The sequence below is a fragment of the Lepus europaeus genome, chromosome 22 (genome assembly GCF_033115175.1).
Source record: "Lepus europaeus isolate LE1 chromosome 22, mLepTim1.pri, whole genome shotgun sequence".
NCBI classification, from domain to species: domain Eukaryota; kingdom Metazoa; phylum Chordata; class Mammalia; order Lagomorpha; family Leporidae; genus Lepus; species Lepus europaeus.
The window spans coordinates 180693-196313 of record NC_084848.1 but is presented as its reverse complement, the minus strand read 5'-3'; the positions used below and the strand labels follow the sequence as shown (position 1 = coordinate 196313).

Genomic DNA, 15621 nt, shown 5'->3' with positions numbered 1-15621 from the left:
ACAGTCACTGTCCATGAAACAAACTGTTCATTTAGGACTTCTTCCTTTTACATCAAACTTTCTCTCCGTCAGTGAAGTTGGCAGGGACAGAATCAAAAAGTAGAAATCTTCCCTCAAAACTGTTGCAGGAGAGGAAACCCCAAATCCCTGACGGGAAACCAGGGCTTCATCTCCCTCTGCGCCTGTGCAGGACCAGAATCTGGGCTCAGTGCGTCTTGTGCGCCCCCTGGTGGAGCCGCGCGCCCCTGCAGGGAGGTTTGTGTCTGGGCTCAGCCTGAGGGCCCCTCACTGTGTCTCTCGCACAGAAATAGGTGGCCGTGTCCGCGGCTGTCAGACCGGTCATTTTCAGAGACACCGTGTTCTGGTTGGTGTCTCTGGAGATGGTGCATCGGCTTTTCGCCCAGCTCGCGTAGTATGCGCTACCACCACTACTAATGATTCCGATATATTCCAGCCCCTTCCCTGGAGCCTGGCGGACCCAGCTCATTGCATAGCTACTGAGGGAGAATCCAGAGACTGTGCAGGTGAGTGACAGGGTTTCCCCAGGCTTGATCAGGCCTCCTCCGGACTCCTTCACCGACTGGCACTGGACACCTGCAAACACAGACGACATGGTCAGGACACTGTCACTCACCCTCCCTGTGTCTCTCACTCTCGTCCTCTCCCAGACTCAGTGCCTCGCGTTCTCCATCATTACCTTTGAGCACAGCGACCAGGAGAACCCAGCGCAGCCCAATCTCCATGGTGAGCGTCTGTGTTCAGTGCGATCACTGAGTGGACACGTGGGAGTCCTGGGGCTGGAGCTCCTGTGCCAGAGCTGCAGGGTGAGGGCTGGGCTGGTTTTCATGGGCAGAGAGAGGCCCTATTTGCATGTGCTGCCCCTATATAGCCAGCCCTGGGTTCAGACGCCTCAGACAGGACAGTGCCCAGGACAGATGTGGGTGTCCTGGGTGTGTAGGGTGATGGCTGTGATACTATTCAGATCATATGAATTTTTATGTTATCATTATTTTAAAAAGTTGAAGGCAAATACCTTGTTTCATTTTAATATGTGTGTACCCCTAATATCCGGTGTTAGCAATGTCATGTCTCTCATTTATTTAAATAACCATTGTTTCCTTATCATCTCTATGAAAGACATTGGAAGAGTGATAGAGAGAGAAGGGGTGAGAGATACAGAAATGTAGAGATGGACAGAATAGGTGACGATGGGAGATTTCTGCCTTTGGGTTGACAGCCCCAGACATCCCACATGCCTATGACATCGAGGAGTTAGTCTTTCTGAACCCTGGAGCAAGAAACTGTGTCTGTACTTCCAACGTCAGGGGTAGGGGCTCATTCGCTTGCAGCGTCATCTACAGTTTCCCATGATGCATTATGAGGAAAAAGTGTGGGAAGCCATGAGGCTGGACTCAGTCCGTTCTCTGATGGAACACGGGTCTCCCTAGTGTGGACTTAGACAATTTTGTCTTAATGCCTGACACCCACTTTTAAACAGATGAAGGACTGCAAGTGGATTTTTAAAGGTTAACTATGTTTTGTTTCCTATTCATCCTTTTCCTTAGTTTAAAACTGTTCCTGAACACAGAACACTGTACATGGTAGTGGGGTCTGTGTGCTATTGGAATCTGTGTGTTGTAGAAATGGGCACAGATGAACACGGTGTCATTCACATTTCCACCTCCTTTCCATCACTCTGATGGGAGTCCTGGAGGCCTCAATTCTCATTATTCGTGGAACCTGGTGTGGGTTGTGGTGAACTGAGTCAGCCCACTGTGCTGTGGGCAGAATTATTCCCGCCTTTGGTGGTGCTTTGTGCCCTGGTGTCAGCCACCCTGTGTTCCCCCTCTTCCCTGTTCTGTAGCCATGACTCTGAGTTCAGGTCAAGCGCTGGGTAGACGTCACTGTGTCACAATTCACCCGCAGTCCTGGGTTCATGTAGTGCAGCTTTGTTCACAATAGTTCAGTCTAAAAAGAGCAAGTGTGCATAAAACAGTGAATGGATTCTTTCACATTTGGACACGGAATATTCTTCAGTATTAAGAAGGAGATTGTTCTGTCATTAGGAATCGTGGGTCAGGTGGAGCATAATGTGCTAACAAATAATCCCGCTACATGTGGACACACAGTATGTGACATTAGTTGTATATGTAGTCCACAAGCTTGAACTCACAGAGGTAGGCAGTGCAATGGTGATCACTGTCTACCATGTCCCAAGTGTTTGTCCCCTTCCAGCCCTGTGGGAAACTGCAGGAAATTCCAAGCTCCTAAATTAGGCTCAGCCATCCCCAGCCTTTGCAGCCATTCAGGAAGGAAACCTGTGGAAGGAAGATTCTCTCTCCATCTGTTGGTCTCTTCCTCTCTTGCTGTAACACTGTCTCTAAAATAAAATATATACTTACAATAAATGGAAGATTAATTATACATATGATTAGGAGCCTATTTCCCAATGTTGAATGATCTTAAGCAACTGAATCCCAAGGGGAGAAATCCTTTGTTTAAATGCAGTGACTGACAAGGTGGTGACGGGAGCAGCACTGGAGTTAGCCTGTCGGATTCCCACCTCCCACATCAGGATGCTTAGTGCTGTGTCCTAGCTTGGTTCCAGTTTCAGTTTCCTGTCTAAGCCCCTCTGGGAGGCCGTAGGTGAAGTTCCTAGTACTCCCACGTGGAGACCTGGACGGAATTCCAAGCACCTGGCTGTTGCTTCACCAGCTGAAGCTTTTGTAGCCATCGGGGAAGTGACCAGGAGTTAGAAGATCACTGCCAGTCTCTCTGTGGTTTTGGGCAAATACATAAAGACAAATTTTTAAATAAAATGATAATTTTTAAAATTTATGTTACATCTATTAATTTTAAAAAGAAGATATAAAGGCAAGCATATAAAATGTACAAATCTGGGGCCATCATGTTTGTCCATGTTAGAAGCACAATGAGACATCCCCTCCCTCCCGTTAGAATGAGTATTATCAGACAAACCAGAGCTGACAGGTTTTATGGAGGTAGAGAGAGATGATAACCCTGGTACAAGTCTGTGTCAGGTTAATTAGTAAAACCGTGTGGAAAAGCATCAAAAACTAGAAATAGAATTATTACATGATCTTCAAACACCGTTGCATGGTACAATGAATATGAAATCCCGGGGAGGTGACCACGGGATCCGCAGTCACTGTGGCAAACACCTCTGCAGTTCCTTGATCATTTAAAGCACCGTCATTCAAAAGAGTTCACACGTATGATCCAGTGACATCTTCGTGGAAGCAAGAATGGAAAATGAAGAAATGGACAAAGTTACATATTTTTTTTAATAGGCAGAGTGGATAGTGAGAGAGAGAGACAGAGAGAAAGGTCTTCCATTTTGCCGTTGGTTCACCCTCCAATGGCCGCTGTGGCCGGCGCATCGCGCTGATCCAAAGCCAGGAGCCAGGTGCTTCTCCTGGTCTCCCATGCGGGTGCAGGGCCCAAGGACTTGGGCCATCCTCCACTGCCTTCCTGGGCCATAGCAGAGAGCTGGCCTGGAAGAGGGGCAACCGGGATAGAATCTGGCGCCCCAACCGGGACTAGAACCCGGTGTGCCGTTGCTGCAAGGTGGAGGATTAACCTGTTAAGCCACGGCAACGGCCCAAAGTTATATTTTAAAAGGAAGTTTATAAGCAGTTCATAGTAAGACTTCTGTAATTTTGGACAACTTGGATGATCCTGGAGAATAATGTGCCTAGGATAATATATGAGTAAAAGTACACTCTGCTAACCATCCAGGACAGGAAGACACATAATGTGTGATGCTACCTACGTGGGCTAAAAGGATGAAGGCACAGAGGCAGGAAGCACGATGGTGAAGACCAACGTCTGAGCGAGGGAGGAACAGAGGAGACGCTGGAGCAAGGTCAGAGTTCCAGTCCCACAGGATCCACACACTGAGGGGTCTACTAGTGCACAGCATGGGGACAGCAGTTAAGAGAATATTGTGCGTGGAAACTCCTAAGAGCAGGAGACAGCTGAACTCCACCAAAAACATGTGTTGTGGTATGAACGTGTCAGCAAGTCTGACTTCATAATTCCACTCAATATGCATTCATTCTGTCCACACATATCATTGTACCTCATAGAGCTATACTCAATTCTTATTTATCAAACATTTATGAATATGAAAAGGCACAAATGACCAATCATGAAGATGCAGATCTCTGAATACTGGTGTTGTGTTTGCCAATGTTTATGGCGATGATAAATAAAGGCAGTGTACTCAAGCCTTGGCAGCTGGAACCCAGGAGCATAGAACTGCATCAGTGTTCCCACCTTGGTGACGGAGCCTCATAACACATCCACCATCTACTGTCTTCCAGGGTGCATTGTCAGTTACAAGTATGGGAAAGCGTGTAAATGGGCTCTGTCCAGTACTCTATATGCAGTCTGGGTGTCTCCCTCTCTAATACTGATGAAAGAATCCAAATGGTTTGATGACGCCAGTCAGCATAGACATGGACTGAAGAGCAGAGACTTGGACAAATGGTCTCTGGGACTGGCTCTTCCTGCAGCTGTGGTTCAGCCTCAGGACACTGGTCATCATGCTGGAGCCACAGACACAGCTCCCCGTGATGTGGACTCCAGCCCCAGAGTGCACAGCCACTGTGTGTCCCACTGTCTGCTCTCCCTGATCCACAGCAGGTGCAGGGGTCCCACGACACTGGAGCAGAACCAGATCAGCTGGAAGTGCACACCCAACACTTTCCACTCAGTTATGACCTTGACTGCTACTGTCCAGAGCATTTCCCTCCTGAGTTCAGGCAGGAGCCCCACAGGAGGGTCCCAGGACCTAGAGGATGAGGAAGTCCCTGTAGGCTTCCCAGGGGCCTGCAGAAGCTCAGCCTGAGACACAGCTGAGCTGCAAGTACATTCCTGAGAGCTGTGACGCTCACACAGGGACCACAGACTGTTCCAGGATTAAAGGGGAAATGGAGATTGGGTATAAAGTCTGTGGAAAGTGAATGCGGAACACCCACAGTTTAAAATAAGACGGTTGGTTCAGTTCAGCACACAGGCTACTCTGACAGGAGAATGGGACGACTTAAACAATTGAGGTAGCAAATCAAGACTCTGGCTCGGGTCTGTCTGGGTTTGAGGGAAAACTAAAATTGTCCTAAAGTCGGCAGCGTCCTGAGAATGCTGTCCTGAGTCAGACGGGAAAACACTCTCGAGGTCCCCAGATCGTCCCACATCTCTGATCCTGGTGGCCACTGTCAACGTTCACGAACCTGAATGTGTTCATATAGGACTTCTTCCTGTCACATCAAACTTCTCTACGTCAGTGAAGTCAGTGGAGGGACAGAGTCATAAAAGGAGAAGTCTTCCCTCAAAACTGTAAGAGGAGAGGAAACCGCAATTCTCTACAGGAAACCAGGGCTTCATCTCCCTCTGCTCCTGAGCAGGACCAGAATCTGGGCTCAGTGCGTCTTGTGCGCCACCTGGTGGAGCCGCGCGCCCCTGCAGGGAGGTTTGCTTCTGGGCTCAGCCTGAGGGGCCTTCACTCTGCCTCCTGTGCAGAAATACGTGGCCCTGTCCCTGGCTGTCAGACTGGTCATTTGCAGAGACACCGTGTTCTGGGCGTTGTCGCTGGAGATGATGATTCACCAATTCACCCAGCTCGCGTAGTCTGTGCTACCACCACTACTAATCCATCCGATCCACTCCAGCCCCTTCCCTGGAGCCTGGCGGATCCAGCTCATGTCGTAGCTACTGATTTTGAATCCAGAGGCTTTGCAGGTGAGTGTCATATATACCTCAGGAGTGACCAGGCCTCCCCCGGACTCCTCCAGCTCCTGACACTGGACACCTGCAAACACAGACGTCCTGGTCAGGAAGCTGTCACTCACACTCTCTGTGACTCTCACTCACGTCCTCGCCCAGGCTCAGTGCCCCGCGTTCTCCATCATTACCTTTGAGCACAGCGACCAGGAGAACCCAGCGCAGCCCAATCTCCATGGTGAGCGTCTGTTCAGTGCGACCACTGAGTGGACACGTGGGAGTCCTGGGGCTGGAGCTCCTGTGCCAGAGCTGCAGGGTGAGGGCTGGGCTGGTTTTCATGGGCAGAGGGAGGCCCTATTTGCATGTGCTGCTCCTACATAGCCAGCCATGGGGTCAGACGCCTCAGACAGGACAGTGCCCAGACTGATGAGAGTGTCCCGGGGTAGTCTGTCAGTATTCATATATGGGACGAGTGATAAATTGTGTGCTCTCATTGCACACTGAACCCTGTCTTGGTCCTTTTATCTGAATGGACATATAACGTGTATTCATGGGTTCCCTTAGCTCTTGGTCCATATCAACAGCACAGGAGAAATCATCAGCACAGTGTGGATGTGTCCCCAGCTCCAGTGTGGACAGAGGAGTCCCCAGCACCTTGATCTGCGCCCCTCACCGCAGGACTCAGCTGCTCCCCCAGTCCACCCTCAGCACTCACGGGGGCTTCCTGGGGAGGTCTGCAGAACTCCCTGCCAGCAGCAAACAAGGAGCTCTTTTGCTGGGTTCTGTTTTTGACAGAGAGATGCACATGGGACCAGGTTTCACGCAGGTGCATCTTAGTGTGGTGTTCCACGTGCCGGTGTCTGTCTGTCTGTCTGCTCTTCACAATTTCTCTGCTGGTCAGTTTTGCTTCCATGGGCAATGCTGTCGAGCTGTGATAGATACAGAGGGAGCTGCACATGTTTAAAGTGTGCCCGTGGTGAGTGCGACTCACCTGTGCCTCTCACTCCTCATCACACCTACGCCAAGAGCAAATATCACATCCACTGCTGCTGCCCATTGCCCCTGTGTCACCCAGCCCCCGGCCCACCTCCTCCAGTCACATTAAGGCCTGAGCCCCTTTGTGCTCATTCACAATGGATTCATCCAGTTCAGCCCTGCACAACGTGCAGGTTTTGTGGCAGAAGTCGACGGCCCTGAGTTTGCGGGTTCTGTGGGGCCCAGGTGAATGAGTTTTTCTTAGTTTTTAACCAAAATATCTGTAAATCTTGTAAGAATGAAACTGAAAGTAAAGCAGAGTAAGAATGTGATATTTTGCACAAATAAGCAGTACATTAGTCTTAACGGTGCCATCAAATTTCATGGAAATGAAGGAAATAATAAACTGAAAGTTGCACTGTTTAAGATGCACACATCCCCTAGGGGACTGCCAGGGTCTCCTATGTGGCTCTGGGTCCCAGTACCAGATTCCTGCTCCTGCAGCCCCAGGACCCAGAAGTTTATGGGAGGATATTTGGGGCCTGTCAGGCTTGTGGATGCGCCTGATTGTTGTCCTGAAACTGTGCGAGGCTGGGAAGCAGACCTGGCCACAGTGACATTTGGGAAAGTGCAGTGTGGGAACATCTCTCTTTTACTTGTTCTCCTCTCTGATTCATGTGTGATCAGTGAAATTTAAAACTTGATATACTGAAGGGTCTTCCTTTCTTTCTTTCTTTTTTTTTTCTTTTTTTTGGACAGGCAGAGTTAGAGAGAGAGAGACAGAGAGAAAGGTCTTCTTTCCGTTGGTTTGTCCCCAAAATGGCCGCCTCCGCTGGTGGGCCATGGCACGCGCGATGTGCCGATTCGAAGCCGGGAGCCAGGTGCTTCTTCCTGGTCTCCCATGCAGGTGCAGGGCCCAAGCACTTGGGCCATCCTTCACTGCCTTCCTGGGGCACAGCAGAGAGCTAGCCTGGAATAGGAGTAACTGGGACAGAATCCGGCGCCATAACTTGGATTAGAACCTGGAGTGCTGGCACCGCAGGCGGAGGATTAGCCTAGTGAGCTGCAATACTGGCCTGAAGGATCTTTCTAAGGGTCGTATTGCCTTCAATGCAGGCAGCAACCCTCATGGCCTTGTCCCCTCCCTAGAGCCCTCCCATAATGAGATGGATCTCTTGGTGGTGAAGTCCCTACCTGTAGGATGGAAGGCTCTGTGTGGTCGAGTATGGAGGGTAAGTTCCACCTAACATGCAGCCTGCAGCTGCTAAGCTGGGAGAGACCACACACGCGTACCAAGCAGTGCTGGCTCTGCTCACGGCTCTGCAGGAACAGCATCCTCAGCCTCAATACCCCAGACCCTGCTCCTCTGTGTCCACTGTGTGAAAAAGTGATTCACCTGCAGGAGGAAACCATCCTGACCAATGTCCTGGTGGGATCCTGTAGAAAATGTTAGCGAGCAGAGGCCACCCCAGACACTGTGCCAGCACTGCTCCCCCGAGACACAGAAGTCTGCACCTTCAGGGGATGGCTCCACCCCCAAGCTGAGGACTGGGGAGGAGAACCATGGCATGTGGGGAAGTGACAGTCAGGGACAGGGTCCAGCAGCAGGAGGGGGAGGACCTGGTGGAGGGGTGGGCTCTTCCTCTGCAGGAGGGTAAGGACAGGTGGAAGGGCCACACAGCTGGAGCCCCTGCTTGCAGCAGAACACTGAGTCAGGAGGTCTGATCAGGTCTCCTTGCCCCCGGCACCCCCCACACTGACCACCACTGAGTAAAACAAGCACAGGTGCCTGGGGGACGTGGAATGGCATCGTCTCTGGGGAGTGCATCCAGTGACGACTCCACGCCATGAGTTATTCAACATCAGGGCCTCATGGAGGAATCTGAGGTCCAGTGCCCTGAACAGGACCACACGAAATGCTGGGAGTAGCCTGCTGGGGGGGGGGTGGATGTGGTTTGTCCTCACAGCATCAGTGCTGAGCATGGACCCAATGTAACAGCACTGGCAGGGGGTGCACGGTTTGGATATTTACATAAATAGATTGTTCACTTCTGAGGCATTTGCTATGGAGGAGATCACAGTAGATCTCCTGGGTCCCCAGCTTCAGCACAGAGCACAGTGCTACTAGAGTCAGCCCTGGTCTCGTCTGACGTCCTGTGTGGGGATGGGGTCCCTCCCATCCATATTCACAATATTAGGATGCCTGATGACTGCCGTGATGTTCACAATATTAGGATGCCGGACGGCAAAACATTCTCACTGTCTGATCCTGGACTTCCAGCATCTACAGCTGTGAGCTCAATAAACCTTTGTGCTCCATACACCTTCCTATGGGGAACTGCATGATGGTACTAACAGGCATAATAAAACAGTAAAGAGCAACACTCAGCCACTGCATTATTCCCACCTATAACAAAGACTCACGTGTGTCTCTGGATTTAGATGAAACCTCTCAGAAATAGTCATTTCTAATCAGCTGAGTGAAGTGCTTCAGTTTCTGTAAGAATCCTACATAGGAGAACAATTGCATTTTTGCAGGAGACATTTAGTAAGCACATGGGGTTGATGCAGTTATCAAGGTGAAGAGCAGAAAATTTGTGCATTCCTGGTGATGACACAGTTGAGAGATGCAAGGACAATTTTGCTTCCACAGAAGGAGGAGCATGGCTGAGAACAGGTGCGGGCAGTCAAGGAGGAAGGAGTCGGGGTCTCTGGACACACAGTCTCTGGGGCAGGCCCTTCAGGCAGCACGGATGCCGCTCCAGGGTTGGATCATCCTGCTGGACTCACAGGGACACAGTCCAGAACCACCTGGACTCTAGTGCAGACGTCACTGGGCTGTCCCCCCTGCTGGTCTCCCTGAGATGGAGACAAGGCCAGCAGAGTGTGGGGAACAAGACCACTCCACACCCAGTGTTTTCCATCAGTCTGACCCCTTGCACTACCAACGTCCACCTCTGCTTGCAAATGAGTGCAGGTCCGGGGATCCCAGGAGACGTGAGTGAGGAAATGCAAGCAGGATTTCTCGGAGCCACAGCCTGAGCCAGCCCTGAGCTGCAGGTTAATCCCTGACCTGGGATTTGGACCACGTGGACCTCCACCTGTGAGTTCAGGGTGAGGAAGTGAAAAGGGAGCCGGGGGCATAGCTGCAGAGAATGGACACGGGAGCCCCAGGGAACAGGACCACGGGGTCAGCTCTGCCCCTCAGGGGCCCAGCTGTGCAGGAGGGGAGGGGATGGATGTGAAACACTGCAGCATTCATAGCCCCTGACCGGCGCTACACTGCCCCTGGGCTCTCAGCGGGCTCCCAGATGGCGTCATCAGAGAATCCCACGGGGCACTATCTGGAGACTCAGACCGGGAAAGACTCCCCGGGTGCCCAGAGCTCCCTCAGGTCTCAGACGCTGGGGACCCAGAGATGTCATTCATTCCTCCAGAAACGACTCCATTTTCTTCATGTGACGTTTTACGTGATACCAAAACTTCTGCTCAGTGATCGGTGTTAGGGACAGAATCATCCATCCAGATCGGAATGTAGGAAATTCGATTCAGAGGACCACAAACCCCAATTTCCAGACCAGAGCCAGTGATTCACCTCCCAATGCATCTGGGCCTGGGTCTGAGTCTGCTCAGTGTGTCCTGTGCGCCACCTAGTGGAGCCGCGCGCCCCTGCAGGGAGGTTTGTGTCTGGGCTCAGCCTGAGGGCCCCTCACTGTGTCTCTCGCACAGAAATAGGTGGCCGTGTCCGCGGCTGTCAGACCGGTCATTTTCAGAGACACCGTGTTCTGGTTGGTGTCTCTGGAGATGGTGCATCGGCTTTTCGCCCAGCTCGCGTAGTATGTGTTACCACTACTACTAATGTATCCGATCCACTCTGGCGCCTTCCCTGGAGCCTGGCGGACCCAGCACATGTAGTAGCTACTGATGGTGAATCCAGAGGCTTTGCAGGTGAGTGTCAGGGTTTCCCCAGGCTTGACCAGGCCTCCTCCGGTCTCCACCAGCTGCTCCTGACACTGGACACCTGCAAACACAGACGACATGGTCAGGACACTGTCACTCACACTTTCTCTGTCTCTCACTCTCGTCCTCTCCCAGACTCAGTGACCCGCGTTCTCCATCATTACCTTTGAACACAGCGACCAGGAGAACCTAGCGCAGCCCAGTTTCCATGGTGAGCGTCTGTGTTCAGTGCAATCACTGAGTGGACACGTGGGAGTCCTGTGGCTGGAGCTCCTGTGCCAGAGCTGCAGGGTGAGGGCTGGGCTGGTTTTCATGGGCAGAGGGAGGCCCTATTTGCATGTGCTGCCCCTATATAGCCAGCCCTGGGTTCAGACGCCTCAGACAGGACAGTGCCCAGGACAGATGTGGGTGTCCTGGGTGTGTAGGGTGATGGCTGTGATACTATTCAGATCATATGAATTTTTATGTTACCATTATTTTAAAAAGTTGAAGGCAAATACCTTGTTTCATTTTAATAAGTGTGTACCCTTAATATCCAGTGTTAGCAATGTCATGTCCCTCATTTATTTAAATAACCATTGTTTCCTTATCATCTGTATGAAAGACATTGGAAGAGTGATAGAGAGAGAAGGGGTGAGAGATACAGAAATGTAGAGATGGACAGAATAGGTGACAATGGGAGATTTCTGCCTTTGGGTTGACAGCCCCAGACATCCCACATGCCTATGACATCGAGGAGTTAGTCTTTCTGAACCCTGGAGCAAGAAACTGTGTCTGTACTTCCAACGTCAGGGGTAGGGGCTCATTCGCTTGCAGCGTCATCTACAGTTTCCCATGATGCATTATGAGGAAAAAGTGTGGGAAGCCGTGAGGCTGGACTCAGTCCGTTCTCTGATGGAACACGGGTCTCCCTAGTGTGGACTTAGACAATTTTGTCTTAATGCCTGACACCCACTTTTAAACAGATGAAGGACTGCAAGTGGATTTTTAAAGGTTAACTATGTTTTGTTTCCTATTCATCCTTTTCCTTAGTTTAAAACTGTTCCTGAACACAGAACACTGTACATGGTAGTGGGGTTTGTGTGCTATTGGAATCTCTGTGTCTAGAAATGGGCACAGATCAACCCAGTGTCATGCACATTTCCACCTCCTTTCCATCACTCTGATGGGAGTCCTGGAGGCCTCAATTCTCATTATTCGTGGAACCTGGTGTGGGTTGTGGTGAACTGAGTCAGCCCACTGTGCTGTGGGCAGAATTATTCCCGCCTCTGAGTGGTGCTTTGTGCCCTGGTGTCAGCCACCCTGTGTTCCCCCTCTTCCCTGTTCTGTAGCCATGACTCTGAGTTCAGGTCAAGCGCTGGGTAGACGTCACTGTGTCACAATTCACCCGCAGTCCTGGGTTCATGTAGTGCAGCTTTGTTCACAATAGTTCAGTCTAAAAAGAGCAAGTGTGCATAAAACAGTGAATGGATTCTTTCACATTTGGACACGGAATATTCTTCAGTATTAAGAAGGAGATTGTTCTGTCATTAGGAATCGTGGGTCAGGTGGAGCATAATGTGCTAACAAATAATCCCGCTACATGTGGACACACAGTATGTGACATTAGTTGTATATGTAGTCCACAAACTTGAACTCACAGAGGTAGGCAGTGCAATGGTGATCACTGTCTACCATGACCCAAGTGTTTGTCCCCTTCCAGCCCTGTGGGAAACTGGAGGAAGTTCCAGGCTCCTGGCTTTAGGCTCAGCCATCCCCAGCCTTTGCAGCCATTCAGGAAGTTAACCAGTGGATGGAAGATTCCCTCTCCATCTGTTGGTCTCTTCCTCTCTTGCTGTAACACTGTATCTAAAATAAAATATATACTTACAATAAATGGAAGATTAATTATACATATGATTAGGAGCCTATTTCCCAATGTTGAATGAACTCAAGCAACTGAATCCCAAGGGGAGAAATCCTTTGTTTAAATGCAGTGACTGACAAGGTAGTGACGGGAGCAGCACTGGAGTTAGCCTGTCGGATTCCCACCTCCCACATCAGGATGCTTAGTGCTGTGTCCTAGTTTGGTTCCAGTTCCAGATTCCTGCCTAAGCCCCTTTGGGAGGCCGTAGGTGAAGTTCCTAGTACTCCCACGTGGAGACCTGGACGGAATTCCAAGCACCTGGCTGTTGCTTCACCAGCTGAAGCTTTTGTAGCCATCGGGGAAGTGACCAGGAGTTAGAAGATCACTGCCAGTCTCTCTGTGGTTTTGGGCAAATACATAAAGACAAATTTTTAAATAAAATGATAATTTTTAAAATTTATGTTACATCTATAAATTTTAAAAGAAGATAAAGGCAAGCATATAAAATGCTACAAATCGGGGGCCATCATGTTTGTCCATGTTAGAAGCACAATGAGACATCCCCTCCCTCCCGTTAGAATGACTATTATCAGACAAACCAGAGCTGACAGGTTTTATGGAGGTAGAGAGAGATGATAACCCTGGTACAAGTCTGTGTCAGGTTAATTAGTAAAACCGTGTGGAAAAGCATCAAAATCTAGAAATAAAATTATTACATGAACTTCAAACACCGTTGCATGGTACAATGAATATGAATTTCCAGGGAGGTGTGCACGGGATCCGCAGTCACTGTGGCAAACACCTCTGCAGTTCCTTGTTCATTTATAGCACCGTCATTCAAAAGAGTTCACACGTATGATCCAGTGACATCTCCATGGAAGCAAGAATGGAAAATGAAGAAATGGACAAAGTTACATTTTAAAAGGAAGTTTATAAGCAGTTCATAGTAAGACTTCTGTAATTTTGGACAACTTGGATGATCCTGGAGAATAATGTCCAAGGATAATGTGTCAGTAAAAGTACTCTCTGCTAACCATCCAGGACAGGAAGACACATAATGTGTGATGCTACCTACGTGGGCTAAAAGGATGAAGGCACAGAGGCAGGAAGTACAATGTGAAGACCAACATCTGAGCGAGGGAGGAACAGAGGAGACGCTGGAGCAAGGTCAGAGTTCCAGTCCCACAGGATCCACACACTGAGGGGTCTACTAGTGCACAGCATGGGGACAGCAGTTAAGAGAATATTGTGCGTGGAAACTCCTAAGAGCAGGAGACAGCTGAACTCCACCAAAAACATGTGTTGTGGTATGAACGTGTCAGCAAGTCTGACTTCATAATTCCACTCAATATGCATTCATTCTGTCCACACATATCATTGTACCTCATAGAGCTATACTCAATTCTTATTTATCAAACATTTATGAATATGAAAAGGCACAAATGACCAATCATGAAGATGCAGATCTCTGAATCCTGGTGTTGTGTTTGCCAATGTTTATGGTGATGATAAATAAAGGCAGTGTACTCAAGCCTTGGCAGCTGGAACCCAGGAGCGTGGAACTGCATCAGTGTTCCCACCTTGGTGACGGAGCCTCATAACACATCCACCATCTACTGTCTTCCAGGGTGCATTGTCAGTTACAAGTATGGGAAAGCGTGTAAATGGGCTCTGTCCAGTACTCTATATGCAGTCTGGGTGTCTCCCTCTCTAATACTGATGAAAGAATCAAAATGGTTTGATGACGCCAGTCAGCATAGACATGGACTGAAGAGCAGAGACTTGGACAAATGGTCTCTGGGACTGGCTCTTCCTGCAGCTGTGGTTCAGCCTCAGGACACTGGTCATCATGCTGGAGCCACAGACACAGCTCCCCGTGATGTGGACTCCAGCCCCAGAGTGCACAGCCACTGTGTGTCCCACTGTCTGCTCTCCCTGAACCACAGCAGGTGCAGGGGTCCCACGACACTGGAGCAGAACCAGATCAGCAGGAAGTGCACACCCAACACTTTCCACTCAGTTATGACCTTGACTGCTGATGTCCAGTGCATTTCCCTCCTGAGTTCAGGCAGGAGCCCCACAGGAGGGTCCCAGGACCTAGAGGATGAGGAAGTCCCTGTAGGCTTCCCAGGGGCCTGCAGAAGCTCAGCCTGAGACACAGCTGAGCTGCAGTACATTCCTGAGAGCTGTGACACTCACACAGGAACCACAGACTGTTCCAGGATTAAAGGAAAAAGGAGATTGGGCATAAAGTATATAGAAAGTGAGTGTGGTCAAACACATTTAAAATAAAATGTTGGTTTAGTTCCACACACTCTCTCATTTTGACAGGAGAGAGAGAGATGACTTAAGTAGTAGAGGTTCAAAGGATCAATGATCCTATCTCAACTTTCCCTGGTTTTAAAGACAAAACTAAATTTAATCTAAAGTCAGAAGTGCCCTAGGCCAGCGCCGTGGCTCAACAGGTTAATCCTCCGCCTTGCGGTGCCGCACACCAGGTTCTAGTCCTGGTCGAGGTGCCAGATTCTGTCCCGGTTGCCCCTCTTCCAGTCCAGCTCCCTGCTGTGGCCCGGGAGTGCAGTGGAGGATGGCCCAAGTGCTTGGGCCCTGCACCCCATGGGAGACCAGGAGAAGCACCTGGCTCCTGCCTTTGGATCAGCTCGGTGCGCCGGCCACAGCGGCCATTGGAGGGTGAACCAACGGCAAAAAGGAAGACCTTTCTCTCTGTCTCTCTCTCTCACTGTCCACTCTGCCTGTCAAAAAAAATAAAAATAAAAAAATAAAAGAAGTGCCCTGAGGACGGTTTCCTGAGTCAGGTTGGAAAAGACTCAACAGGGTTCTCAGAGATGCCCACTTCTCTGATCCTGGCGACCACAGTCGTTGTTCATGTACCGAATTTGCTCATTTAGGACTCCTTCTTTCGCATCACTTTATCCTGGTCAGTGAAGTTGGCAGGGACAGAAAATTATAATTCTTCCTTCAAAACTGTTAGAGGAGAGGAAACCTCAATTCCCAGCAGGAAACCAGGGCTTAATCTCCCTCTGCACTTGTGCATGACCAGAATCTGCGCTCAGTGCATCTGGTGCGCCCCCTGG

At 49.9% G+C, this 15621-nt stretch overlaps 1 pseudogene and 1 gene segment (V, D, J or C); both read right to left on the bottom strand.

Annotated features, from left to right (window-relative positions):
• Positions 1 to 205: 205 nt before the first annotated feature.
• On the bottom strand, positions 206 to 802 carry LOC133751711 (Ig heavy chain V-A2 region P-MU-3-like). The segment is given in 2 exon segments: positions 206 to 594; positions 698 to 802. Coding segments are annotated over 2 exon segments (435 nt in total).
• A 9432-nt stretch (positions 803 to 10234) lies between these two features.
• LOC133751710 (immunoglobulin heavy variable 3-66-like) lies at positions 10235 to 10890 on the bottom strand (annotated as a pseudogene).
• Between the last annotated feature and the right edge of the window lie 4731 nt (positions 10891 to 15621).